Source organism: Daphnia pulex, chromosome 6 (genome assembly GCF_021134715.1).
Source record: "Daphnia pulex isolate KAP4 chromosome 6, ASM2113471v1".
Taxonomy (NCBI): Eukaryota; Metazoa; Arthropoda; class Branchiopoda; order Diplostraca; family Daphniidae; genus Daphnia; species Daphnia pulex.
Genome location: NC_060022.1, coordinates 5,205,047 through 5,231,625, shown reverse-complemented (window position 1 = coordinate 5,231,625; position 26,579 = coordinate 5,205,047). Strand labels below are relative to the sequence as shown.

The window sequence follows — 26,579 nt, the reverse complement described above, 5'->3', positions numbered from 1 at the left end:
GGGACGGTTTTTCTCTCTCTCTTTCTCTCTGTTTCTTCTTCTCTTATCGAAAGTTGTGTCCGTGACGACGCTATCGCAAGCCGGCCCAGGTAAATATGTAGACAGCAGACTGTATTTGTAACTGGTGCAGATAAGGGGAAGAAAATTGAACGCAACGCGCAGCCAACAACGAGTGAGCTAGCGCAAGAGTTTGGTTTCTTATCAGCCAAAACATATATACAACAACGGAGTCAGCGTCAAGGGTGGTTCGAGGGGCAGGGGGGGGGAAGTAGTATATATGAGACCAGACATGTATATTGAGCACAGCTTAATAGACAACTTAACAAACTTCAGTATACCAACCTCGTAGAATATAATAATGCCCCACCCAGTCCGTGGTGAAGAAATCTTTTTTTTTGAAAATTCAAAAATCCCGCGCTTTTTGGATTGTCATTTTAGAATTAGTGCGGATAAGGTATCCCGTTATAATAAACGACCCTGAGTGTAAAAATATTCGTCCATTTTTCTAATCTCCGGACCCTTTTTCTCTCTCTCTTTTCCTAACGGCATCCAATACAGAACTTTTTATTTACTGGTCGTCATTTTTTGGAGGTTTGGGACGTAAGTCACAAAGATAAGAGGACCTAATCTCTCCATTAACGACGTGGGTAGCTCAAAAAGTGTTGTATAATAATCCAGTTAGAGAGAGAAAGAGAAAAGTATACAAGAAACGGGAGAATTTGAAAACCCCCTCAATACCAATTTCGAAATACCCGCCTTGACTCGAAAAGTGAACTAGACCCGTTTAGACACACACGCACGTATGTAGTACACAGATGAAGTCATTTACAATAAGAGAGAGAGAGTAAAACCAAAATTTTGAAACAAAAAAAGGAAGCAGAGAAAACGAAAAAAATGAATCCAGGTCATGTCAATATCCGATTTTTACGTTTCCCGCGCGCTCGCTCACCGTACACACAGCACATAACATAACGCAGTTCAGCAGAGAGGGAAATATAGTTTCCTCTTTCACTATAATATTTAGGCTCAACTAACAAAGGTGGAAAGAGAATATACTAGTCTTGTTGGTCGCTCGTGTGTTCCTTCCGGAACTAGATGTTTCCAACTGTCCCCGATTCGGGAGGAAACCAAAAGAAATGCGTAATGAGCGCCCATATTCCGGCCTGGAAGTTGTTCTAAAAAGAATTCACACAAACAATTGAGCACACAGAAATCAGATGCAAAACTGCAGCAGTATATTCATGAATCGATCGTCATTCATTAGACAGACAGATTATACACGTCACAGTAGTTTCAGGTAAGACAAATCTTCCTATCATCAAATTGGATGCAATCGAAATTTATAGGAGATGAAACAACAACAACAACATTTCAGTCAAAAGAAATAAAAAACTGTCGGGGGTGAAAAAGGATATAGGAAAAAGCGAAATGGAGAAAGATGATTTCCAACGCGCGCACACAGACACAACATAACATTGAATATAAGAGATTACAAGTGCACTTGTAGCATTTGAGATTACTAGCATCAGCATTTGAACATAAAATCGATGAAAGAGGATAGGATGGAAAAAAAAGGAGTTCACGAGAGAAAAATGAAATCAATTGGAGCATCAAAATCAAATGTGTAGGTGGGGTCGCCTAGAAAAGGGAGTGGTAGGGTCAATGTGACACGCGAATCAATTTGATGTCGCACGTGTGTCGTCGTCTTCATATTCTTTGGTCTCGGCTGTATAACATCAATGTGTCGTCTCGGTCGACGAACAATTCAATCAAACATTTTTAAAAACAAAAAGGTCGGGAGACTCTCAAATAAAAAGGAAAATTGCGAAAAAACTAAATAATAACAAGCGAATTACAATCATTAATTAGTCAACTAATATAGGACTGCGCGCTGATGACGCGACCATGAATAATTGAAAACAAAAAATTGAAAATGAGGGACGAACTAGAAAGCACTCACCAAAGATTGTAGTCACTAAACTACAAAATTCAAAAAAATGAATGAAAATAAAAGGCATGCAAAATAATAATAATGAAAAAAAAATATGTTATGCAATTAAATTGAAACCCCTTTTAGATAACCAAAAAAAAAAATGTCACTTATTATTAAAGCCTAATAAAATAGTAAATTATGTTTTTTTGTTTGTCTTTTTAATCTTTAGCTGGTCATGAGGGATTGTTGTTGATCGCCAGAACAGTCGTCTGGTGAATGTTGTTGCTGGATCACGTTGGTGTAATAGTGTTGTTGCTGTTGTTGGCTGCTGTTGGCGTTGCTGGCCGTGGTGTAGTAGGCCGAAAAGGTGTTGAAATCGTTGTTGTTCAAACCACCACCACCGCCGCCGCTGCCGGTTTGCGACGAGATGATGTTGTTGTTGGGGCTGACGGAGCCCGGGTACGACGACGAGACGGGCGAATTGTTGTTGCTGTAATGGCCCCCGCTGTTGCTGCAGCCCGGCTGCTGGTGTTGTTGCTGAACCGTCATGTTCATCGCCGTCATGGGCGGCAGTTCGTAACACTGTTGGTGCAGTTGCTGCTGCTGGTGGTGATGGTGGTGGTGGTGGTGAGATTCCACCGGACTGGCGTTGCCACTGACGTAGGGCGACGTGTTCTCTGGCGACAAGCAATCTCCATCTATAAATAGAAAAGTCGAGTTATTGAATCGATCGGTCAAAATTGTGAAACTTTTAATTAAAATTGATACAATCCCAAGGCTTTGATATAGAAATAAAAATCTAAATTCATTTAAAAACTGAATTTCCTGATGAAACAGCATCCGACAAACAGATGGAGGAAGCTATAAGAAGCAATTCGAAACGCCGCAACCCTTGGCTTATCTGGGAAACGTCGCGGTTGACGCGGATGACTTTATAGCATATGTCAACGAACGATTCAACCATATATACTCTCGCCCAGTTCAATCATTTCCAATTTTTGTTTGATAAACATGGACGAAATGGGAGAATTGCCAACGGACCACGAGAGAGAGAGGTCATATAATATACCGAACGAGTTTGATTCAGAAGAGAAATTTACCATTTAGAACCGAGTGCTGCTCGGTTTTGATCAAGTCGCTGTGGTGGATGGGACTGATGCTGTTGGCCGGGTCCTGGTGGTGGTGTTGGTGATGTTGTTGGTAGACCAACTTGCCGCTTCCGTTGTTGCCCATCATCATGGGGATGGGAGCGCCGTAAGAGTTATTGGTGGGCGATCCCGGATTCAAATGATTGGCCAGACTGCTGCTGGTCAGCGCTTGTTGTTGCTGGCCCTGGTTGCTGTTGATGTGGTGCTGGCTCAGGTGGTGGTGGTGGCCGGAATGGCCGGCCGAGCCGGAACTGCCCGACGAACTGGCCGGAGCGGCACCCAAAACAACTTTGTTCACCGGTGTAGTGTCTCCCTTTCGCTTACGTTTGCGAGTCTGTTCATTTATTCAATTAAATAAAATGTTAATTCGCATTTCAAATTATTTGGCGATATTTTTTTTAAATAATTACCTGGATGTTGTCTTTCTTCATGGCTAGGGGTCGGTTGACGCCGTGCAATTTGAAATAGAGTCCGCAGGCATTGCAGACCGTTTCGCCCTGGTTATTACGGCGCCACAGGGAGGTCGTCGTCGTAGCGCAATTAGCGCACCGCAGGCCCAAACGTCGCGTGGTCGACTGAAAATGAGACGAAAACAAATCAAAAGAGACGAATGAGGACCAAATTATCTGGTGTGTCATGAAATGTACTACAAAACGTCGGATTAGTCTCAGCGATAAGCCGACCGTTTTTGTTGGCTGCGTACAGCATGTTGCCGTCGTGGCAGATAATCAAATCAGGGCTCTGTTTACTGATTATTGTAATTGACTATACAAGTTATACATAGTATTGTTGCTATTATTACCAGTCGACGTGTTTGCTTGATCAGAGGCCGTTGGGTGCCGTTGTTCATCTTGTGGTAGAGTCCGCAAGCGTTGCACAAGTAATGGCCGGTGCCGTCGCGACGCCACAACGGCGTCGAAATCGAGCCGCAATTGACGCATTCCCGTCCGTCCACCTGCTCGTAATCCTCATCTGCTTTTGGGGAAAACAGAAAAGATAAGAGAAATGTTAGTCAAACTTGCACACAAAAAAGTCATCGGGTTCAAAAAGTTAAGAAAAAAGGGGTCGAAATAAAACCTCGTTATTTCTCATGTTAACCAACATTCTAACATTGAAAATTGAGATTTACGAAATTTGAAAGAAAAAAAAAGTGGTAAATGGACCGCGAGAAGTTGAAAGAAGAAGAAGAATCTTTTTTCTCTGTCACGAGTGCTGTGTGCGGTAATAGGAGAATTGTAGAAGTTAACACTTCGGACCTGCTCCAGCTCCTCCCCCTTTTTCTTTCCCCAAAAAATTCGAAACTTGTGTCCAACGTCGGCTGGGCAGCAAGTAACTGATGCACAAGAGTTGGAAGACAATTTACGACTTTTCCTCCCAAATTACAAATTGTTACATACGAAGAAACAAGACTCTTTTTTTTTTTTTTGACACTTGGTAGGTTGCGCGCTGGTTATTCAGATTAAATCCGAATCAATTTTTTAAGACTCAAAATTACACAGCACAAGTGGCAACAAATAGCGGAAGCGTGCCCAGAGTTCCGTGAATCGAAACCACGCTCTGCTCAAATACATGACGAAATGTTCGTTTTTTCCCCTGCCAGTTGAATTTTCCATGTACGCAGATGAAGAGGATCTGCGAGTGGCCTTCGCCCGACTTGACAAAATGGCATCAAAAGTCCAACCGGGAATGAAATAAATATATAATATAATATAACGACAAGGCAACCAGAAGTTCAACCCCAGTCTCGAATTCACATATTTTTCTTTTTTTTTTTCTTATTTAAATGTGAACGAGTTGTAGTGTATAGACACACCATTAAATAGGAAGAGAAGAAGAAGAAGATCATTAAATCACAGCAGCAGCAGCAGCAGCAGCGCTCACACTTCTCCTCGACTCTGATAACCTAACGATGCGCTTTCCGTGACCTCTCCGCTGTGTGGTAATTCGAATCCGCACCACCATTCAACGGAGAGAACGAAACAAAACTGGACAGGCTAGATTTGTGAAGGAGCTCCTCTCCGGGATTGCGCGTATATTCCAACATTCTCATGAGAAAAATTTCAATTTGTTTCTTCTTTTTTTTCGAAAATAACAAACAAGCCAAAAGCTATAAGAACAAAATCGGGACTGCTGGAATCACGCGGCTGGATGGATCGAGTCATCGGGATTAAGACCTTTCGCTATCGCTTTTTTGGGAAAAGTTTTTTTTCTTCTTCTTGCCACTTTTTTTGTTTTGTTTTGGGTAGCGCGAAAAATGGCAGACACAAAAAAATCGAATGCTGACCTCCATCCACCCAAACACACAGAAGAAGAAGAAGACGTCAATATCATTTGCTCCGGTGTCAGCACAAAATGTGGTAGCGCCAAAAAAAAAAAAACTTTTTAAAAATAATTTTTTGGCTGATTAATCCAAAAAGTGAAGCTGAGCATTTTGGAAGATTTGTGGGTTCTCGGAAAAAAACGAGTCAGCGACCAAGAGGGGGCCCCGTATATTTTTCTTGCCTCGACTCGGACAGACTTGGGCTTTCTGCGAAATTGATCAGCAAACATGGGCCAGTGTTGTTTGAGGTCGCTGTTTTGGTTTGGAAGGGGGGGCCCAATGATATGTTGACTCAATCTCAAAAGAGGCCGATCGAATGGGACTCCCCCCACCACCACTATGGGCCTCGCTTTACTGACCTCGAATGACCTGGTATAGAGCACAGATATAGTAGATAGGCCCTTGTATATGCGTGGGCAATGTAATGGTGGATACCACTGTATAAGATTGGCACAGGTGCGTTGAGTCAACTGTTTGGGTCTCAAAACCTACGACTCTTTTATGAATATTTTTCTGCTCCCCCCCCCACTCAACGAGCTGTGATTGTTTGGCCGGCTTCGAGGGCTGTGTGTTTGTATGTCTACATGTTTGACTGTACCTCTGGGATCTACCGCGAGACAAGTTTTGAAGCCCTTTTCTTTCTCCCAAATACAAAAGAATAGACTTTTATAAGGCACACATGTGTGTTGATTAAATGGTGGGGGCGATAGAAAAAAAAGGCGTGACTTACTGTTGGTCATGGTGCAATACGAGTTGAGCATCATCGAGGCTGGACTGTTGCCGAATTGGTGCGGAAGACTGTGGTGGCGGCCGTTGTTGCTGGGTCCGCCGCGCGAGTGGCCGCCGTTGCCGTTCCAGCCGCTTCCGGACGATGGCAAACTACCGCCCAGGCCTGTGGAATAAAATTTGTCTTGTTATTAACCAAAATTCAATCAAATATAATTTTGGGGTTTGATTGCGTACCGTTGGAATCAAAGGAAGGCGAGGATGGAACATTAGGCCATCCGGCAGCGGTGGCGGCGGCTGCCGCTGCGGCCGCCGCTGCAGCCGCCGCTGCTCCGTAGTCGCCGTAAGTGGTGGCGTAAGGCGGAAGGCGAGTCGTACCGCTTCCTCCGGTCGTGCTGTTGTTGCTGCTACCGGTGCTGTTGCGAGGCGACGTCGGCGTCGACGGCACTGAACTGACGACGCTGTTGTAACGACTCATGACTCCGCCGTAGTTGGACTGAGACTGTTGCGACGGGTGATGCTCCATCGATCCTTCAACAATTACAAATGGGATTAGAGTCGATTGCGGACCAAGATAATGATGAATGAAAAGATAATGAACAAATACCTTGAGTCATCCAGTGGTGGCTGTTTGGAGGTCCGTCGTAGTAGAGCAAAGGAGAGCCGACAGGGCCGGAATTATTGAGAGCACCTGTTGATCCTGAGGTGCTGTAGTAGCTACTACTGCTTTAATCAACGATTTACATTATGATAGGTTACAATTTTAGATTGATTAGGGTTTTATTTTGTGTCAAACCTGAGGGTAATGTGAGCCGATTGAGATGTTGTTAGATGGCCGTTGTGATCTTCATGACTGCCGGGGCTGCCGTCGCAATCCGGATGGTCGTGATGATGGTGGTGGTGATAGTCAACACTGGCCGTCGTGCTGGCCGATCCAGCCGTCAGGACATTGTCAGGAGCTTCAGTTTCGGTCGGAGTTGGTAAGCCGCCAAACATTTTTTTTCGTCCAACTGTTGTCGGTCGATGGAAGGAAATGCGACTGTTGTTGTGGGCACCGCAACGGAAGGCGAAAACGAAAAACTTTGTTCTTTTTTAAAAAATAAAACCAGACAAGAAATGGAAAATGAGCGCACATGCGTCGACTTGAGAGTTAGGCGAGAGAGTGAGGAGCTACACTATCGGCATGCGCCATGATACATGGAAGATGGATCCACTTTTTCGCCCCTTTTCTACTTGTGTCCCTCCTCCTATGCCGACTGCGGATGGCACCAGGAGGGGCCGGAGGCGGGGCTTAGGCACCCAGCTCCTATACACGACACACAGCCCTCTTCTTATTCGTTTATACAATTTATATGAGATTTCTTCTTCTTTCTTTTTACTTTTTGAAAAATTGGATTTTTTAGTTTCAGGAAAGTGAATTCGGTTATGGTTCGGTTTCCCGCCACCGTCACCGCAAAAAGCCCGTCACGTTCAACGGTTGGCGTTCACCACAGGACACGGGACACCATACTCGAGCGACGACCAATGAATTCAGCTACACAATTGTTCACCAGACGCACAAGGATTTTTTTTTTTTTTTTTTTCAAAAAATGTACACTCCAACCGGTATTTCCTTTCCTCTTCTCTGTACTCTAGTTTACACAAATAACTTTCACCGCAACTTGTTACACAAGTAATTCCCACATACACACACACACCACGGCCAAAAACATTTTCCGGAATCATTTCAAAGCAACAATATTCTGTAAACTAATGTATACTAGTGCACTAATTTATGACAAACAAATTATGAATATAATTAATAAGAGAATCAAAGAATAGGCCTCGTGATTTTCAAATGTATCATTTGACCGGTCTGTCTATAACAAACAATAAACACATAAGATTTTTTGGGGTTCTTTTGTGTGTGGATATACATACGTGTGGGGGCTTTGTGTGTAATTAGTTTGACGAACCCTTGACGTCTTATCTCTGGGCGGTTTCTTCTTTTTTTCTCCGAGAGGATGGAAGACAAAAAAATATTTGAGAGAGCGTCAAAACAATGTCGTCCTGTAATGGGGCGTTTTTTTTTTTTTTCTTTTGGGTTTGTTTTAATTCTCCCCGAAAATTTGTTTCCCTTCTCCAACTATCCAGCGTCATCCATCCCGTCTGTGGGATTCCATGAAATTTTCTGGTGTTTGATGATGTCGTAATAAAAATCAATCCGCCATCAGTTTGTGGTTGGTTGGTTGGGCCTATATAAAAACGAGCCGTTGACCCAGACACATACGAACATTCGGTCGTATGTGTCGACCGGCTGATGACGGAAAAGAGAATCCATGACGACGTGCTGGGCTTCTTCCCGCGGAGAATTCGATATTATCTTGATGATCTAAAAAAAAAAGAAAAAAGAAAAAGAAGGAGTTGGGAATGGCTGGACACAGCATCCACTGTGGCATGTCATCTATACCAAAGAAGAAGAAAAATCCCCAGATGACGACGGGAAGCAGAAGAAACAAAAGGAAAAAATCGGCGACTGTTTAGAGATAACGATTATCTTTTTTACACACTTACGAGAATAGAAGGACCTCAGCGTCTATGCAAATATTGTATCTCTCCTACCGAAATAGGCGGAATATAATATCAATCCATTGAAAGCCAAAAGAAAAAGAAGAAAAACCCCACGACGGATGCGCGCGCGGAGTAATTCGCGGTATAATAATAAGTTCCAGTCTCTCTCGTCGGTGATTGGTCCGATTGTTATCTCGACTGAGATAACAACAGCAGCTCAAAAGAAGAAGAAGAACAAGTGTTTAACGCGACTATTTTATATTTCCCATGGCCTTGCCAGCGCCAAATAAATCGCGTATTAGGTATTAAGGTTAATCAGTCAAGTTCAGAGCGCGTTCGACCAACAAGTGCGTGTGTGCATATATTTAACTAGTCATATATTATTCCACTTTCGCCTGTTCTTCTAAAGTTATTTTTTAAGGTTCCCTTTTTTCTCATTGCGAAGAAAAGAGAGTGAGTCAACACTGTGTGACAGTAAGTTGACTGGTGTGCCGTCCGTCTATTTGAACGGTTTGTTTTTGTCTGGCCGGTATATATATAATGTAGCACGCGCGGGCATTTCATCGCTGGGCAGGAGAAAGGTACTCTCTCTCTCTGTAAGTTATAGGGGGGCAGAGGGTGGGGCGGATATCCGAGAAAAGTAAAGAAGAAGAAGAAGAAGACCATCCGGATGTCTTCCGAACGGGAAGAGAGTGAAAGCAGCATCCTATGCACAGCCAGCAGAGTCTATATACGTGGGTGTGTGTTTGTTCTTCTTCAACTTGACCTAATACCGCACGTTTCCCAACAACCGTGGGTCGCTCGTTATTTTATGTTTTTTTAAACACATTTTCTTGTTTGTTGTTAAATTTGTTTCCATTTTTAATCCTATATTAGGTAGAGATATCAAATGCTATTAGGATTAAGACCTATACCTTTTATTTTTTCGATATACCAGGAAGGCCGAAGGGGGCTGGCTATAAATCGCGCGGGCTATTTGAACCCGGCGACCGACGGAGGATTTCCCCCCCCAGCACCAACCAACATAAGTTGCGTGTCATTCTTCGTCGTTATCCCGATGGGACTGCCAATGATTAAGGGTAGCGATTGCTCTAATACTTTGATATAGTTAAAGGGATTATATATCTTTGTGGTCTTGTCAATATTGTTTACCAGTCATTACATAACAAGCATAATATCACACAAACTCTAAATCTTTTGAGTTAAGACCAGCCTATCACTTTTTGGGATGCTGGGAAAGCGAATAAACATTTGAAACTTATATATTTTTATTTTAAAAACTATGTTCTTCTTTTTCCTCTCTAGCGTGTATAGCATATACCCGCCCCTTTTCCGACCACGGCTGCCGGGCCGGACGCTGTGTACATGGCACACAGCTCTTCTCTCGGTCCAGCTCTCGTTTTCTCTTTTATATACATTTCTACATGTTTTCTTATTTTTCTTTTTCCTAATTTTCTTTTTTTCTAGCTTTTTTTCCTATGTGTGCGTTGGCCTCCCAAGTATTTTCTTTTTTTTTTCTTTTTCTTTTTTATCTCGTTCAACCATTTGCTTGCCAAGGGACTCCCCCTTCCTTCCCACCCACCCCAACTAATATCCTGTATATAGTTGGTGGCCGAGGAGAGAGGCTCTGACAAAAAAAAGGCGAATACAATAAGCTTGAATGTTCATCATCTTTATTCTCTCTTTAAAAAAAAAATACTTATTTTTCTTTTTTCTCCATCAGCCAAACTCAAATCCCAAACGGTTTACATGGATACCACCACGGAGCCATATAGCACCGCGCGACAAATCACATTACATTTGTTGGATAGCGCAGCTGCACATATAGCTCTCTTTGATGCACACACACACATGTGTGTGTGGACGAGATTTCTGCATGTACGCGTATTCAAAGAGAAGCTATGTACTCGATGTCAAGGGTCGAAAATGAATCCGTCCTGCCCAATATTCATCTGGATTTCTTTTGATTTCAAAATGCTCATCCCTCGCAAACATTTTCATCTTGGCTGCTGCTGGGTTGTTTTTAAATTCAAATATGGTAGGAAAATCACAGTCAGTTGAATAATAATGAACAAAAATTGGGCTGAAGCGGCCCATTAAATCGCCCCAAAAAATTTCGCTTTTATAAAAATGTTATAACTTTTGAAACATCAGCGATTGCTGGTCGGTGCAGAATTTTCTTTTCATCCCGAATATTATGTATGGGAGCTGACGAACCGCGTCTCGGCGAAAAGGTCAACGACGAAAGTTGAAAAGTAATTCAACACTGTACACAAAACTAAAGATTTTTCTTTCTTGACGAGATTTAATTATTAAACATTTCGTGATGAAACCGCTCAGCTCAACGCGCGCTTCTTCCTCTGCCTGATTTGCTGGCCTGTTATATGCATTTCTATTTGTTTTTCGTCAAAAAGAAATCATTTTGATGTTTTTTTTTGGCTGCTCACAGAGTCCGGCACGATTGGGTTGCATCATCAGATTGATCACGGTCACGAATCTATAAGCTTCTTCACGTTAACGGGATGATTCTAAAGCGCTTTCAATTTTTTTGACGTCGTGATTCACTTGGTGTCATTCCCGTTAGCGATTGATGCAACACGGCGTTTTGCTAAATGCTAGCAGCACTATATACAAGAGTAGTTGCTGCTGCTGCTATCGTCAGCAATTAATAATGGCGTTATCAGCTCCACAGTCTACTGAACTTGAAAATTAAGTCGTTTGAGATAGTATCTGATTGGGATATTAGGCAATCGCGTATATGTTTATCCCGTTTTAAAACAAGCCGCTCTGTGTTCGAGTGTGAAATGGTTAGACTCAGGCGATATCTACGGTATAGAGCGAACAAATGTTCTTATTTAAATAACTCGTTAGGCAATCGACAGCAGGGAAGAGGATTCAAAACCGGAACTCAAAATGACACACCGCAGGAATGACGTACTTATATAATAAACAACATTTTCCTTGAAACACACCGGGATGTTACTCTTTTCTTTTAAATCACAAATTTTGCACAAAGTCGAAAAAGAAACGAGAGCGAAATTATTTTGTTTGCCGATATGACGTCATAACAGCCTCGCCCTTCACTTTCCTCTTTCCATAAAAAAAAATGTCCTCCAATTTGCCTTTTTGTTAGTTGAAATGTCAGAATATAAAATTGGACCCAACAAAATACATCAACCAGGGAATACCCCCCTCAGCAGCACGGAACAACCAAATATTTCTTGTTGTGGCTGGCACAATATGATTTGTCTTCTCGTCGGCACAGGTGGGGGCGTGCGCCGGGTGGCTGCAGCTGATGAACGCGTGCGGTCGTCATCATCGAATCAATGGCGAAAAAGAGACTATCAAATAGAACTAACTATAGAGAGAGAGACCTCCCATGTCGTTTGTGGGTGTGTTTCTGGCCAGCAAAGAAGGAAGAATAGGCCCATTTAGCGCCGACTAATAATAGGACAAACATCCAACAACCGTGTCCAACAGGTGTGTCATCAAACACACACACACGCACACACACCTGAGATGAGTATCCAATAACAACAAAAGATGCCGAGCGCACGCGCCCGCTCCTCATCTCCTTCGCTAGATCCAATTGTCCTAGCTGTGTGTGTGCAAACCCCCCCTATACACTGCTGGATGGTATCGACGATAGTGTCAATGCGCGAAACTCAATGATGACCTTTTTTTCTTTCTTAGCTCTCTTCTTTCATGACCCCACAAACAGAATAAGATGACCCTTTTTTCCTTTTTCTTTAACCACCCCATATGTGCGGATGGCAAACTTGTTCAATGATTTACAACCCCCTCGATTTTGTTCCTTTTTTAAATTTAATATACTGCTCGTATATGTGTGTATTTCAGTTGGAGGGGAAGAAGAAGAAGAAGTTCCAACCATGTGCGAGTTTGCTTAGCGATTAGGCCTCTCTTTCTCTCTACACAGTTCAGCCTCCGACTCTCCGCCTCTTCCCAACCGCCCCGAAGAAGTTGAAGAAACAGAAAATTGGTCCGTCTGTGTATTGCTGATAGCGAAGAACCTTCCTTCCTCTCTCTCTCTCTCTCTGGCCCGTTGCTGTGCTGTGTGTAGGCCTTTTTGTTTTGTTTTCCCTTTTTCCTCTTCAATATATGTGTCAAAATATTGAAAACGACCGCCTCCCCTCTCTCTTGTTGATGACTCAAACAAGCAGACAGAGCAAAGCTGGTGGAGACTCATCATTCGCCTTGGATCCAGCCTTGGATGATAATTATAATAGCCCCGATGCGGCTGGCGCTGCCCAGTTGACACATTTGTAAGGCTGAACTAGACGTCAAAATTAAATGTATAATGAAAAGGTCACATGCCATTGTCAAGTTCATTGCAACCAAAGTGAACTTTACCTGACCGAAAAGACGAAAAAAGAAAAATAAAATAAAAAAACTTTGGTCGAGATAAAAATCCTGGCGACGACCGTCCATCGTTATCTTCTTTTCCCCGAGAAGTTCACATACAAGATAACGACGGCGCTTTTCCTCTCTTGGATTTGTTGTATATGTATGCGCGTCTATATAGCCGTATTCCGCCTACTCCGTCTTCCGGCCCAACGCACACACATGTGTCTACTATATATACACCCAAAAGTAAAAGTAAAACAATACGAAACAACAAGTGGAGCTGGTGGATGTCACAAGAGACTCACAACTGGATCAACACCGACACAGCATTGGCTCAATAGCTACATCCTCCTACATGTTCAAGGTTGACCACAAGTTGGCTTTCTCGTCCAGTCTGGAAGGCTTCATCAATATGTAGAAACCAAAAACTTGATTGAACTTATAGTTGATGCTGCTGCTGATCTCGTCGAAACTGGCTAGTGGCTTTGACGGAGAAGCGCGTCTATTTTACAAAAAACTTTAGACTCGACGTCGCCCGATTTTTCAACCAGTCCATGACCTATGAACTCGCGACTTGCTTGTTAGTAGCTTGACCTCTCAGCAACGTATGTCGGCGAGTCCGAGAAAAATTGACTTGAATGTTTCGTGTTCCTGCTAGCGAAAATCGAACGGTCTCTTTTTCTCATTTCAGACGTAACGCATCGATTACAGTGGCTTTGAATGAATAGGAATTGCTATTTTGTGTCAAAATGTTATGGAATCATTTATTCGATTGTTGTTGAACATTGGTAGGCAAGAGAGACAAAAAAACAATCCTTCAACATTCGCAAGCATTGCAAATCACTTGCATTTTATTTAAAAAACATTCGTGATCAGCAAGACAGCAGAGTGGCGCAGCGGAAGCGTGCTGGGCCCATAACCCAGAGGTCCGTGGATCGAAACCACGCTCTGCTATAACATTTTTGTCAACATTTTGAATGATTCGCAATTTTCCTTTAACCTAAATTGTAAAGTTTATATTTTAGTGATATCATTCCAATTTTTGCAAAGTCAACCATACACTGACCTACAAATAATGTCAAATTCACTTTTTGGGATTTCACTGCATATTTTTGAGGAATAAAGTGATGCGAGAGTCATCTAGCGGCAACCATCCATAACTATCGCTTTGTTGTTATTGTTGTTTTTATTTCTAGGAATGGTGAATTGTGCCAAGATCCAATCCATCATTCCAGTTCGTCAAGCAAAAAAAAGTTTCAACATGAAATGCCCGGAATAAACTGTTGAAACATCTTGAATTGGAATCTCCACAGAAAATCTTATGTTTATGATTTTACAAAAGATTTAAATTTAATCTAAAATGGACATGGAGAATGGTTGGAGTAAACTGCCTGATCACGTTTTGTTGCAGATATTTCGATTTCTCAAAGCAGAAGTATGTAGAGCTTCATGTTTATAGTCATCATTTCAAGTTAAATTTCTTTCTCTTGATGTTTCAAGGACATACTGAAACTTTCCACCGTTTCCCAGACTTGGTACAGAGTCTCTAGAGATGAACTATTGTGGAAATCTTTCTTTAAAAGAGACTGGAACATCAGTCCGAAAATTGGAATCGCTCCGGGTACATCTCCTCTCTCATATCTATTGAATTTATCAAATTTTTTAAAATTGCTCTCATATTTATCAAATGTGTTATATCTATGACTTCTAATGTGTAAATCTCATCCTTGTTTAGGCAAAACTTCATGGTTCAGTGAATATCTGAGACTGTGGCAGCACACACCAATATTAGAAACTGAGGTATTAAAGGGCCATACACATCAAGTGCTTCATGTCAGTTTCTCGCACAATGGCAAATATTTTGCCACCTGCTCCAAAGATGGCTATGTTATGGTATTAAAAGATTACAAACACTGGTATATCTAGTACATTGCTTGAATGATGTTTGATATTTCTTATTGTGCAGCTTTGGGATGCTGGTTATCCTGCCAGAATCAAACATTATTATGATATGAAAGTGTACAGCTGGAAAAACACTCAGTTTAGTCAATTTAATGAATCAGATACCCTTCTGTTGGTATCGGGAGTTCATTTTGGTAATCACTCAAATACGGGTGAAATCGCCGTTTTCAATCTTGAGGTAAGTGCCGTAGCAGGGAGCTGCTACTTGATACATTAGATGAAAAATTAATTTAAATCAATTTTATCTTGGATTCACAGGAGAACTTTGTGATTCAGTGCAGAATGTCAAATAAGCCTTACGATTTTTTTGGTACGTGGTACAATGACAACTACCTACTATCCGGTGATTTACGCTGGCTTGCCCATCTCGTTAGTACGTCAATCGTTTGGTTGAATCGAGCTTCACAAGAGTCCGATTCGGAATTCACTTCAATCATGAACCGTATGTTCAAGTTTTATAACCGAAGCGCCTCTTCTATTCGCTCAATCACGGTGGCTAACTGCCGCTCTTTACCTCAACATCAGACGTCTTCTTCCTCGCCGACACCCTCTGGCACGTCTGACGATTGCGCCTCCAATAAAGTATTCATTTTTGATAGTCGCTGTAACTTGCAGCATAATCGTGGAGAGCGCCCTTTTAATTGATTTTGTACAGAGCTGCCACAAGACGGGGAATCCAATTTCACAGCCCGAACTTGCCGGAACCAAGACTGTAGATCCCGGTTCAGCCAAAGAGTCCTTCCAAGAAACATGTAGAAAGATCTTTTAGATATTCTGCGGGTTCTGCGTTCAGTTGCATCTTAATATTTCGCCTTATGTTTCAGCTGAAGGATCTTTGTGGCCAATCAATACTACCGATGAGTTTCAGTGCTGGCGGCGAAACTCTCCCGACGTTTCCATTTCAGGGTAATAATAACTATTGCTGAATTTTCTAAAGCTCATTTTAAACATTTTTTTTTTCAATTGTTTAGTACTACATCCGCAATGGACGATGACATAGAGGGCGATTCAAAAAGTGAAGATAACGAAGCCGGTGAGCAGTCAGGTAGATCCGATTCGCCGTTTACCAGTTCCGGAACTGGAGCACGGTCTCAACGTGCAGAATCTGAAGCCACGGACGAAGATTCAGAGGAAGTGCTGGATCCCCGCGAAAAATTCCTAATTTTCACTATGGGTTCTAGAACTTACACTCCGCATCAAATAGGTTTGTTTTATAGCGTTTTCCTTGAACCCGGAACCTTCAACAATTACGTTTTCTACTCAGGTTTGAAACGAATCACTCCGTTTACTTTTTGCAATCGCATCGACGTTGGGCCGAGTTTGGCTGAACGAGTGGCTATCCAGAGGCAAGAGCGGCAAGCTTTGGAAGAATCTCTGGCCCTTGGAATTCCTCCGTAAGAACAGGTTTCGTGGTTTAATTGATCATTTTAATTCTTTCTACATTTCCAAAATCTCCAGTCCCGAACCTGTTTGGCAGGACTTTGAGGCGGTAGCCGATCGGTTTGACCCAATTGATCATATCATCGATTTGAATGGACATATAATTGGAATGTCTTTGTCTCCAGACCACAGGTATTACTTGGGATCCTCGTTTTCATCATAATAATTATTATCGACTTCTTAAAATCCGTATATCCGATTTCAGATATTTATACGTCAATGTGCGACCCTGGCCACAAGGTTGCACTATAGAGAATCCCCTCCAACCACCGCCCATCGCCCAAGAGATCGACATACACGTAATTGATCTAGTTACATTGAAGCAGGTATAGGAACACTATTGGAAATATGGCCATTGGCCAAGTAAGAAGGTATGACGCGAGGGAAACTAATATGGTTTCACGTTTCTGCCTTTCAGGTCGGATCTTTGTTACGGGCTCATCGGTCATTCACGCCTAATGACGAATGCTTTTTTATCTTTCTGGACGTCAGTAAGGATTACGTTGCAAGGTATAGGAGATGGGCGTTTACTTTGTATTGTTTCTTTAAGTCCAATTCAATGATTCGAATCATTCTATTTATGCTGTGAATAAGTGGTGCGGAGGACAAGTATGCGTACATATGGGATAGGCATTACGGTGGCGTACTAGCAAAATTAAACCATTTAGGTAATTATGAACAGTGACGTTTTTTTTTAATTTTCCCATTAATGTTATTATTCCATCATCTAGATGTGGTGAATGCTGTTTCGTTTAACCCCAGGTTCGTATTCGTTTGTCAATAAATCGCCACAGAATGTTAATTTTCCTTTTTTTTTTAAAACAGGGATCCCGAAGTTTTGATCACCGCTTCCGATGACTATACGTTAAAAATTTGGCGATCTCGACACCGAGCTCGGCAATTAAAACTGCCTGTGGAAGAGTTTCCCGTTGGAATGGAGTTTCGCCGACGGTGCTCACGATTGAATTAAAACAATTTTTTATTTGTGTTTGAAACTCACTCTAATCGCTCTAATCAATGATGGATGTCAGTTCGTCATTTCGTCATATACTTTACTCAGAATGGCACTGCTTTTTCTATAAAAAAATTATGGAATTATTATTATTGACCACTTGGCAGTTTTGTATTACAGTTTTTATCTTCAGATTTCTTTAGTGCGTTTGGATTCAGCTCAAGAAAAAATAAATAAATAAGATCGAATAAACCAAGTCTTTTAATAAATTCGTGTCTATTTACGGAAATGGTCTCGTTATAACTATTGTTAGTGCCTATAAACGCTGCCCCGCCCTATTTTAGCTTGCAAAATTATTTCACCAATGTGAACCGCACCCTTTTTGGTATGATAAAAAATCCAGAAATAAAAGTTGACTATCAGAAGTCAGAACAAAGAAATGACTCGAGGTAGTTGACTCACGAATGACGAAATGATGTAGCGTGGGTGCCCATTAGCGTTGCACCTGGCCACCTGCCAAACTGCTCGTGTTCTACCTGTTAAATGGCGGTCTATTCAGTACCATAATTTTGTGTGCAAAGCTTTTGCCTAATTTTAATTGTATTGGCATTGCCAACTGAGGCGACGAAATATTTTTGTTTTTCGAAATTGCATCGATAAAACTTCTTTTCTGTCATTTGAAACAAAAAGCGGCAAGTAAGCTTCGTGAAGCCGGTCTAGTTCTCACAATACGAAAAAGCGCCCTCTCTATTGGGGGAAGCAAGACACGTCACATCGACTGTTTTACAAAGTGCTTCTGCTTTTCCGGAAATTGTTTCGTTGTAGTCGAAAGCCGAATTAATTCACCTCACATTCTCTCGTCAACATGAACACCTCTGGTATAACTGCGTTTTATAGGTTTTTTTGTACATTTATTAAAGGTTTTTAATCTTTTTATAGCGTCCAATTCCAATAAATTTCAAGATGAACCTCAAACTCCTGACGTCACTGACGGTATGGGTGAATTCCCGATGTCTCAATCGTTCATGAATTTATCACTGGAAGAACAAGAAATTAAAAAAGAAGAATGGAGGAAAGAGCTGGCTGAGGTACATTATATTTATTGGGTCTCAATGAACTGTCAGTGTCATGATCAATTGCTGCAGGTGGAATATGAAATTCAAACAATGCGCCAAGTCCTAACTTCAAAACTAAGGAAATCTTCAGAACTCAAACGTAAACTAGGTATCACAGCCTGGGGTGAATTTTCGAATGACATTTCACAGGGTTTGAGAAATGTCAAGGAGACTTCCACGTAAGTACTACTGCATTACACAAAGGTTACAGTTTCATTTCCTTAATCATTGTTAACTGTTGGTTCTCGTCTACATGTTTTGTGGAACTGCGTACAATCTTTTTGGGTTTATTCTTACTTTTGATTGTAGAGCAACAGCTTAAAGTTAAACATTAGCATCTTAGTACAAAAATAGCAGAAAGTAATTATATGTTAATTTCAGTTGGCCTGTCCATAATTTGAGTTGTATTGACAACCAATAACGATTATTCATATGTTTAATTTAACCATTCAGCTGTTGCTCAAATTTAGCTTTTATTTTCATACTTGGTTTTTTTCAATCCTTAGCACCACTGTAGTTTTGACTGCTTGATTTTGTGTTTGTCAGCTTCCAAACGATTGAGGAAAAGGTGGAGGAGGTATCCAAGGCGATTTCTAGCGCTCCCCTGTAAGTATGCTGCTTTTTTTGTTTGTAGGTCTTGCATTTTCACTCGAAAATGAATCCAAGTAGAAATTTTAGAGTTGTAAGAAAATTCCATACCGAGAACCCAACAGCTGGGCTCGATACGGTACCATAGTTATGTGTGTGTGTGTAGGCAGAGCAGACCACAAGGAAGGCGGGTATTGGATATGAAAAGAGACAGAGCGTGAGTGGTTGCGCGAGCGGTGCGGTAAAATAGCCTTGCGCGTGTCCATCGATCGGCGTCGTCGCTGGGCGTCTTTTCATCGGAATCCATTTGTAAAAAAAAGAAAAAGTCAGAAAACGGGAAGGAGCAAAAAGGAGCTCGTCTCCCTGCCATTGCTGCCAGAGTTTGCCTCTCTCTCTCCGTGTCGAAGTGTCGCTGGTTTCAAGTCGCTCATCCGACTTGAATTAGTAGGAGAGGAAAAAAAAAACCAAAATTGATAGGACTTCCATTCCGACCCTTTTTATCCGCATACATATCTTATCAAGTGTCATCGAATTATTTGTTACTTGTTGTATTGATCGCAATCATGGACGCCGCTCGTGAAATGTAAGTTGACGCTTGTCTTCTACTTCTAGGTCTTTTTCAACGGCCCCGCTATTTCTTTTCGTTCGAGTAGTATTTTGAGGCAAAACGATTAGAGTAGAAGTTGCTAGTTCGCTCATTCTTGCTGCTGGTGCATAATTGGATTGAGCAGCGCTTATTATTTGGAAGGGAATATTACTCGCTTGGCGCAAGCCTTAACTTTATTTTGTGGAAGAGGTTGTGGGTTTCTTTTGGCAGTTGCTGTCGACACTGGGGTAAACGGGGTAAAGCGAAATGGGTCCCCATCCATTCCCGCAGCACATTTAGCAGGAAATCGCACAAAAATCAGTTGTTTCCAACAAAGACTTATCTCAAAAGAAAAACGTCTAAGTCTAGCCGGACCATTTTCGGGACCCCCCTCCATTCTTTGATATCCACTGTATGAAAGGCTTATAGGGGTAAAGGGCAATCTGGGCACAAGAGAGAAGGGAAAGAGTGGGAGGCGGAAGAAGGGGGTGGGGATTTTGTACTCTTCCGCCTCCACCTCCCACCGCCCTTTCCTTTCTATATGCTCCTGGAGCTGTAAAGCTCATCGTTCGCACATCCCCCGCCACCCTCTCCCACTTCCTCCCCCCTTGAAAAATATCGACTCGACGTGCTTGACTATTCGTATTGATTTCCGTCTGTCCGTCCTTGCAAACCCCCTACCGCCTTTCCCCGCGCTATCTGCGCCCGTTCACTCTCGTTCAGAAAGAAATGTTAATACAGTTTCCCACCTCCCTTGATCTCCCTCTCATATTCTCTCTCTCTCGCTCTGCCCTTTCACCACATTTTCTCCCTTAGTTTTTGCCCCAGATCTTTATGCGTTATATTGACCCAGGCAGAAGGAAAAGAAAAAATAATAAAAAATGGCTGCACATTTATTAACTCATATCTATTTTTTTATTTTTTTTTGTATTTCCTCCTTATTCTTCTTATTGTGGTTGTTGTTCCTGTTGTCTCATATATGCGAGTACTACTCTTCTTCTTTTTTTGGTCCTCTTCTCTGTGTGTGGCTCATATACCGGACTGATTGCGATCGATGCGCTCGACTGAGTCCAGCGTCAGAGTCTTGCTTGGGGTTTTCTGCTTGCCTGCACAAAAGACGGGGCGATGAAAGTCCCCTAGGATGATCCATTATTGCCAATTTTGTCGTGGCATTTTATGTCACATTTTCGAATTTTTGTGGAGCGATAAAACAATTCCGTTTACTTTTTCCCGATATTTTCTTTTAGGTACCAGAAAACGGAGACTGCGCTGAAGACGACAGCTGAGAAGACGACGACTTTCCTCGGCGGAATCACTGGAGGATTGTCCGCCAAGATAGGAGCCGTTAAAAATTCGGACACTTTCCGCTCCATGGAGGAAAGAGTCGGCTCAGTCTACACTAACGTCAAGGTATAAACAACATTTGATTTATTGGCTTTCATAACGGCCCAACTCATTTCATTTTCTTTTGCAGTCGAAGGTGGTGACGTCTCGTTCAAGTTCATCTCACGAATTGGACGAGGCTCTCAAGGAAGCCGAGGCTCAGCGAGAAGCCGCCAACTCGGGCGGTCTGACCGTCACTGGCTCGTCGTCGACTGCTACTCCGACCACTACACCGACCCAACTGGAGAAACCAGTGGCCTAGAAACTCAACAAACAATTTCACAAATGGGGAAAAATATGTACCTCGGCGAGAGTCTTGTTAAACTCTTTTTGATAAAGGAGGAAAAAACATCTAAAAACAAAACAAATAATTATCAAACTCCCGTTGAAGTCCTTATCGTAATCCATTTATAATTTTTTTCTCTTTTTTCTAATTTTTTTCGCGTGCGTTTTTTTCGAGGAAAAAGGAGCTAATTATTCTTCATAATTTATCCGCAGTCGTTGGGATAAACTTTAGGGGGGATGTAATGAGACAGTTCTATTTGTACACCAAATTGCATAACTGAAACCAATTGAAGCAACTGCCAACTTAATCAATATGGAAAAAGTTTGAGGAAGCTTACACAAACAAAAAAAAACAGCAAAAACGAAAAAACGAAAGTAATAAAAGATAGTAAAACACGCTAAAGTGGCGATCGTGGTTTTAGGGATATCCAGGTTTGTTCTTTCCCTTGATTTCGTCTCGATTTTTTTAACCGAGTGTGTTATATAAAAACTATAGTGTTCAATCCTATTTCTCTGTTACCTCTCTCACACACTCAACTGGTTCGACCACTTAACTAGACAGCAGGAGAACTGCTGATGTGAATTTGTGAGAGGGGAGAAACTGTGATGGTCGAACACGACTTTGTTGACTTGCACTCGTTTCCTTTTTTTTTTTCTCCTTTCTACCCCCCGACCCACTTCCTCTCTCTCTTTAAAATCACTATACACACACACACATGTTTAATCACGCAACCACCCGCCATCTTTTCCTTTTTGCCTCCCCTGACGAATCCCATCGATGGCACTAAAAAAAAAACCTTTTTCCCTCGATTCTTTTTATGTTTTCCATTTGTTTTCCGTGTTGGATTCGTTTCGTTAGTCTTCGCAGAAAACAAGGGGAAAACATTTCTTCATTAAATGAAATGGGACTCTTGTATCCGTCTCACAAAAAAAGAAAAATCCCATCCCCAAATGGTTGAATCTATTTAAAAAAAGAATTTTGTTTTTCTTTTTTGCTTTCCAATTTTTTTTTTCTCTTATAGTTATTCTATTTTTTGCTTTGGGGAGCGTGGGATTTCTAAAAAATTTCATCAGATCTAATAAGTGTGTTTCTCCATCGTTTCGTTATGTCATTCTCTCTGTCGGCCGGTTTATCTATTCGATCTTTATCTTCCTTAACTACAAAAAAACAAAACAAAAAATAAAATCTGCTCGTTTTTCTCTCACTGGAAATACAACGTTTAGCTTAATGAATTCCCCGAATTCTCAATGTCGTATCTTCTCGAATCGAAAACGTTTTAATTTTGAATCTCGATGCTGTCGTCATCGTGGAAAAATCCTTTTTTCTCTCGTCATCCATCGATCTACCAACGTCGATGGCTGTCGAGAGGTATATATAGAGTCTGTTGGACGGTGGATGGTTTATTCTCGAGTCTTTCAGCGATCTATCGACAAGTGTATAGACAAGCACGTCAAAGGAAAGCCATCCAACTGAAGAACAGCACGCAATCTCACGACCAATGACGGACGTAGTGGATCTCATCGATATTTTGGTGTAAGTTCTTTCTTTTTTTCTTTTTTCTAGCCCTTTTGAAATCCCAATCTCTTTTGTGTGCTCCTGTGTCTATTATTTTCTGTTAAAGCCGGGATCGATATTTTTATTCGTACACTTTGAACCTTGTTCCATTATTCTGCTAGTTTTTGATGTGTATGTGTGAATCGGCACATTTCATGAAACAAGAAGGATCGTTATTCAAAACTTAGTTTTCGGTTGTAAAAGTTATTGATTTGATGTATAAGTAGTTCTCGAAAGCGGTTCGTTATCATGGCTGCCGTCCGGAAAACGTTTTTTGTATCTTTTTCCTTCCTAGAAATTGCCAGTAAACAAATTTTTCTTTTTATTTGATTTTTTTACAAAATTCGTTTCAGTCGAAACAAACGTCGACGTAGCGTCGATGTTGCTCTTTTCCTTTGTTTCACTCTCCTGGCGGCCGCCGCGATCGAACCGCCTCTTACCGCCGAAGAGAAGTAAGTCACTTAATAATTTAGATTGACGAAGTTTACCCTCATTTCATGTTTTTCCTCACATGTGCCATTTATTTTTGATATTTTTTTAGAACAAATCAACAAGAAAGAGAAAGATCATTCGCCACCGACGTTCACAGCCCATCACCTCCAGCCGGTTCGGTTTTAGAAAAAGCTAAAGATTCCGGAGCAGATTTATTGCATCGAGTTGAAAGAGCTCTCAAGGAAACGGCGGAAACCCTCAAGGCCAGCATGAGTGATAACCTACCTTTTGATCCTTCAGACATCCGTCAAGAAGGAGCCCAAGATGAGACGGCCGGAAGAGTCAAGCGAGCCGTTGGCGCGGATGAAAACTTGGAACAAAAACCCGAGTCTTTGCTGCACCGAGCCAAGGATTGGATTTCTGGCACAACTCACGAAGGCGCAGAGAAATTAGGACACGCTAAAGATTCCACAGTCGATGCCGCCCAACGGGCCAAAGATGCCACTATGGATGCTGCCCAGCGCGCCAAAGATGCCACGGTCGACACTGCTCATCAGGCCCAAGATACCGCATCCCGTGGGGCCCAACGGGTTAAAGAAGGATTCCAAGATGCTGGTAGCCGGGCAAGTGATACCGTTGGATCAGCCTACGATCGAGCCAAGAATTTAGTCTCCCAAAACACCGACGAGGCTCAACAACAAGCCCAGCAAGCTAAAGAGAGAGCCGAAGAAGCTGCCCGTCAAGGTAAAGAAGAAGGTGGATCTTTTTTCAAACGGGCCAAGGAATGGATAGCTGGAACTACGCACGAAGGCGAGGAGAAATTGGAACAGGTTAAAGAAGAACCATCGACTTATTTCCAACAAGGAAAAGATGCCACGATGGATGCAGCTCAGCGCGCTAAAGATGCTACGATGGACACCGCCCATCAGGCTCAAGGTGCTGCATCTCGAGCAGCCAGACAAGTCAAAGAAGGTTTCGAAGATGCTGGAACTCGAGCCGGTGAAAATATCGGATCGGCCTATGATCGAGCAAAGAACTTGGTCAGTCAGACCGGCGATCAGGCGGAAGAACAAGCCCGACAGGCAAAAGCACAGGCTGAAGAAGCTGCTAATCAAGGAAAAGAACACGCTGGATCCATTTTGCAACGGGCAAAAGAGTGGGTGTCGGGAACGGGCCATCAAGCTCAAGAGACGGCCCAACAAGCAAAAGATTCTGCCTCTGAAGGAGCCCAACAGACTAGAGAAGGAACCGAAGATGCCGCCAGACGAGCTCAGCAAGAATCCGAATCGCTGATTGAGAAAGCCAAGGATTGGATATCCGGAACTGGTGAACATGTTAAAGGCAAAGCCAAACAAGCTGGGGATTCCATTAGCGATACGGCACACCAAGCAAAAGATTCCGCTTCCGGGGCTGCCCATCAGTTGAAAGAAGGAGCTGAAAATGTTGGCGAAAGAGGAAACGAGGAAGCTGGATCGCTGTTCCATCGGGCCAAAGAATGGATTTCTGGAGCAGGTGATCAGGCCAAAGAAAGTGCCCATCAAGCAGGTGATCAAGCCTCCCAATCGGCCCAGGAAGCTAAAGACGCTGCTTCGCGAGCAGGTAGCCAAGTGAAAGAAGGAGCCCAGGATGCTGGAAATCAAGGCAAAGAGAAAGCTGAAACTGTTTTCGAACAAGTGAAAGACTGGGTTACCGGAACTGGAAGCGAAGCCATGGATAAAGCCCAGCAATCTGGTGAAATGGCCAAGGAAAAAGCTCGTAATCTGAAAGAAGGAACTAAAGATGCTGGAAACCGAGGTGTAGACGAAGCTGGAAATCTGCTGGAGCGAGCCAAGGATTGGGTGGCCGGAACTGGCGAACAAGCTAAAGAGAAAGCCCAGCAAGCTGGTGGATCAATCAGCGACAAAGCCCATCAGGTGAAGGAAGGAACCCAAGATACTGCGCACCAGGGCAAAGAACATGCCGAGTCATTGTTGCATCGCGCTAAAGAATGGATCACCGGAACTGGCGAACAGGCTAAAGAAACGGCCCAGCAGGCCGGCGATACGGTTGCAGACTCGACCCGAAGAGCCCGGGATACCGCTGCTGATACTGCTCATCAAGCGAAAGACAAAATCTCTGGCGCAGCGGAGCAAGGTAAAGAAAAGGCTGGATCGGTTTACGAGCAAGCTAAAGACTGGGTTGCGGGCACACGGGACTCGGCAGAAGAAACGGCCCAGCAGGCCAGAGACAAAGCGTCTGGAGCTGCTGAACAAGGTAAAGAAAAGGCTGGATCGGTGTTTGAGAAAGCCAAGGACTGGGTTACTGGCACACGGGACTCAGCAGAGGAAACGGCCCAACAGGTTAAAGACAAAGCATCAGGATTGTACGATCAGGCTGGACAGACTATCAAAGACAAGACGGGCCAAGTTCGTGACGACTCACGCGAATCTATGGAACAGGCGAAAGATTCGGCTCCCGGAGTTGGTCACAAAATCGAACATGCCATTCATGGATTGATGGAAAAACTGCATCTCGAACCACATCATCACGATCAACCATCTGTGGAGGTACATTATTTTTCTTATAATTTATCAAATTGTATCTTATATTTTGTTAATATTAGGTCAACGAGCGCCGACAGGAGAAAGCCGGATCCCTTCTTCCGGGTGCAGATGCTTCGTAAGTCCTTGAGTGCGTCTGAGCCACGAATCAATAAATATTAATTCATCTTTTGTTGCTGTTTTGTATCATCACTTTGCAGAATGGAGCAAGAACTTGGATCGAGTCAATCAATTGAGGATGTCAAGTCTAGTGATGAGAGACCTTCTACCTTTGCCAAGTTGAAGAAGCACGTCACTGGGCTCTTCAGCTCAAATGTAAAATAGTTTTTCATTTTAAGCTTTTTTGGTGTTACTTAATTGACATCGTATTTGATACAGGAGGAGTTTGAGCCGAATGAAGATGCTTTGTCAGACACCACACTGTTGGAGGATCGAGTGGCCATATAAGATTTTGAGATTTTATCATCGATTAATTAATTAAGAAAGAAAACAATTTTGATTTCCTTTAGTTTATAGTTCATATTTTTAAACGAGTCATTGTGTTAACAAGGGAAATGTGTGTAATACACGAACTTGAAAAGATACTTTTTTTGCGTATTTTTTGAAATTTTGAAGTAATTTTAAGTTGATGTTTTCAGAACGACCGCTAGATGGCCTGAGTGCTTCATTCTGGTGAATTCTTATGCACCGGAAACTCTG

At 42.4% G+C, this 26,579-nt stretch overlaps 4 protein-coding genes and 1 non-coding gene across 11 annotated transcripts; 4 read left to right on the top strand and 1 right to left on the bottom strand.

Moving 5' to 3' along the window:
- Positions 1 to 1,213: 1,213 nt before the first annotated feature.
- LOC124196077 (transcription factor GATA-4-like) lies at positions 1,214 to 7,323 on the bottom strand. 4 transcript variants are annotated; one of them, XM_046590874.1, is made up of 8 exons: positions 6,924 to 7,323; positions 6,735 to 6,853; positions 6,365 to 6,658; positions 6,132 to 6,293; positions 3,884 to 4,056; positions 3,492 to 3,656; positions 3,034 to 3,415; positions 1,214 to 2,631 (listed from the first exon to the last, which is right to left on the bottom strand). In XM_046590874.1, exons 1-8 carry the CDS (start codon positions 7,121 to 7,123, stop codon positions 2,159 to 2,161), a joined length of 1,968 nt encoding a protein of 655 aa, XP_046446830.1. In that variant the 5' UTR covers positions 7,124 to 7,323; the 3' UTR covers positions 1,214 to 2,158. The 4 variants fall into 4 exon arrangements, with proteins under 4 accessions (XP_046446830.1, XP_046446832.1, XP_046446831.1 ...); XM_046590876.1 differs by having other exon boundaries at positions 3,884 to 4,053; positions 6,924 to 7,322; XM_046590875.1 differs by having other exon boundaries at positions 6,735 to 6,850; positions 6,924 to 7,322.
- A 6,601-nt stretch (positions 7,324 to 13,924) lies between these two features.
- Positions 13,925 to 13,996, top strand: Trnam-cau. The gene has a single exon. It is a non-coding gene; the product is annotated as a tRNA-Met (tRNA).
- Positions 13,997 to 14,212: 216 nt separating this feature from the next.
- LOC124196075 (F-box/WD repeat-containing protein 5-like) lies at positions 14,213 to 17,643 on the top strand. 2 transcript variants are annotated; one of them, XM_046590869.1, is made up of 15 exons: positions 14,213 to 14,477; positions 14,543 to 14,663; positions 14,778 to 14,935; positions 15,009 to 15,182; positions 15,263 to 15,586; positions 15,660 to 15,756; positions 15,829 to 15,910; positions 15,976 to 16,208; positions 16,269 to 16,398; positions 16,463 to 16,576; positions 16,650 to 16,770; positions 16,863 to 16,954; positions 17,039 to 17,112; positions 17,176 to 17,206; positions 17,270 to 17,643. In XM_046590869.1, exons 1-15 carry the CDS (start codon positions 14,403 to 14,405, stop codon positions 17,412 to 17,414), a joined length of 1,971 nt encoding a protein of 656 aa, XP_046446825.1. In that variant the 5' UTR covers positions 14,213 to 14,402; the 3' UTR covers positions 17,415 to 17,643. The 2 variants fall into 2 exon arrangements, with proteins under 2 accessions (XP_046446825.1, XP_046446827.1); XM_046590871.1 differs by having other exon boundaries at positions 14,219 to 14,477; positions 15,979 to 16,208.
- A 256-nt stretch (positions 17,644 to 17,899) lies between these two features.
- LOC124196076 (tumor protein D54-like) lies at positions 17,900 to 22,586 on the top strand. 2 transcript variants are annotated; one of them, XM_046590872.1, is made up of 6 exons: positions 17,900 to 18,274; positions 18,336 to 18,484; positions 18,542 to 18,690; positions 19,058 to 19,117; positions 20,933 to 21,095; positions 21,160 to 22,586. In XM_046590872.1, the coding sequence occupies exons 1-6, from the start codon at positions 18,262 to 18,264 to the stop codon at positions 21,328 to 21,330; spliced, it is 705 nt and encodes a 234-aa protein (XP_046446828.1). In that variant the 5' UTR covers positions 17,900 to 18,261; the 3' UTR covers positions 21,331 to 22,586. The 2 variants fall into 2 exon arrangements, with proteins under 2 accessions (XP_046446828.1, XP_046446829.1); XM_046590873.1 differs by lacking the exon at positions 19,058 to 19,117 and having other exon boundaries at positions 17,931 to 18,274.
- Positions 22,587 to 22,742: 156 nt separating this feature from the next.
- Positions 22,743 to 26,464, top strand: LOC124196074 (perilipin-4-like). Of its 2 annotated transcripts, XM_046590867.1 has the most exons (6): positions 22,743 to 22,887; positions 23,262 to 23,360; positions 23,450 to 25,886; positions 25,943 to 25,998; positions 26,081 to 26,195; positions 26,259 to 26,464. In XM_046590867.1, exons 1-6 carry the CDS (start codon positions 22,853 to 22,855, stop codon positions 26,325 to 26,327), a joined length of 2,811 nt encoding a protein of 936 aa, XP_046446823.1. In that variant the 5' UTR covers positions 22,743 to 22,852; the 3' UTR covers positions 26,328 to 26,464. The 2 variants fall into 2 exon arrangements, with proteins under 2 accessions (XP_046446823.1, XP_046446824.1); XM_046590868.1 differs by lacking the exon at positions 23,262 to 23,360 and having other exon boundaries at positions 22,744 to 22,887.
- Positions 26,465 to 26,579: the final 115 nt, after the last annotated feature.

Bases quoted from the DNA above. Each gene is read 5' to 3' on its own strand.
- LOC124196075 (XM_046590869.1), top strand. From the start codon at position 14,403: ATGGACATGGAGAATGGTTGGAGTAAACTGCCTGATCACGTTTTGTTG. The intron at 15,183-15,262 runs GTAAGTGCCGTA...TTGGATTCACAG, and splicing joins TCGCCGTTTTCAATCTTGAG to GAGAACTTTGTGATTCAGTG. The intron at 17,113-17,175 runs GTAATTATGAAC...TCCATCATCTAG, and splicing joins AGCAAAATTAAACCATTTAG to ATGTGGTGAATGCTGTTTCG.
- LOC124196076 (XM_046590872.1), top strand. The intron at 19,118-20,932 runs GTAAGTATGCTG...ATTTTCTTTTAG, and splicing joins GCGATTTCTAGCGCTCCCCT to GTACCAGAAAACGGAGACTG. The intron at 21,096-21,159 runs GTATAAACAACA...TTTCTTTTGCAG, and splicing joins CAGTCTACACTAACGTCAAG to TCGAAGGTGGTGACGTCTCG.
- LOC124196077 (XM_046590874.1), bottom strand. From the start codon at position 7,123: ATGTTTGGCGGCTTACCAACTCCGACCGAAACTGAAGCTCCTGACAAT. The intron at 6,854-6,923 runs GTTTGACACAAA...CGTTGATTAAAG, and splicing joins TCGGCTCACATTACCCTCAG to CAGTAGTAGCTACTACAGCA. The intron at 2,632-3,033 runs GTAAATTTCTCT...TTCTATTTATAG, and splicing joins GCAGCACTCGGTTCTAAATG to ATGGAGATTGCTTGTCGCCA.
- LOC124196074 (XM_046590867.1), top strand. From the start codon at position 22,853: ATGACGGACGTAGTGGATCTCATCGATATTTTGGT. The intron at 22,888-23,261 runs GTAAGTTCTTTC...AATTCGTTTCAG, and splicing joins GATCTCATCGATATTTTGGT to TCGAAACAAACGTCGACGTA. The intron at 25,999-26,080 runs GTAAGTCCTTGA...ATCACTTTGCAG, and splicing joins CTTCCGGGTGCAGATGCTTC to AATGGAGCAAGAACTTGGAT.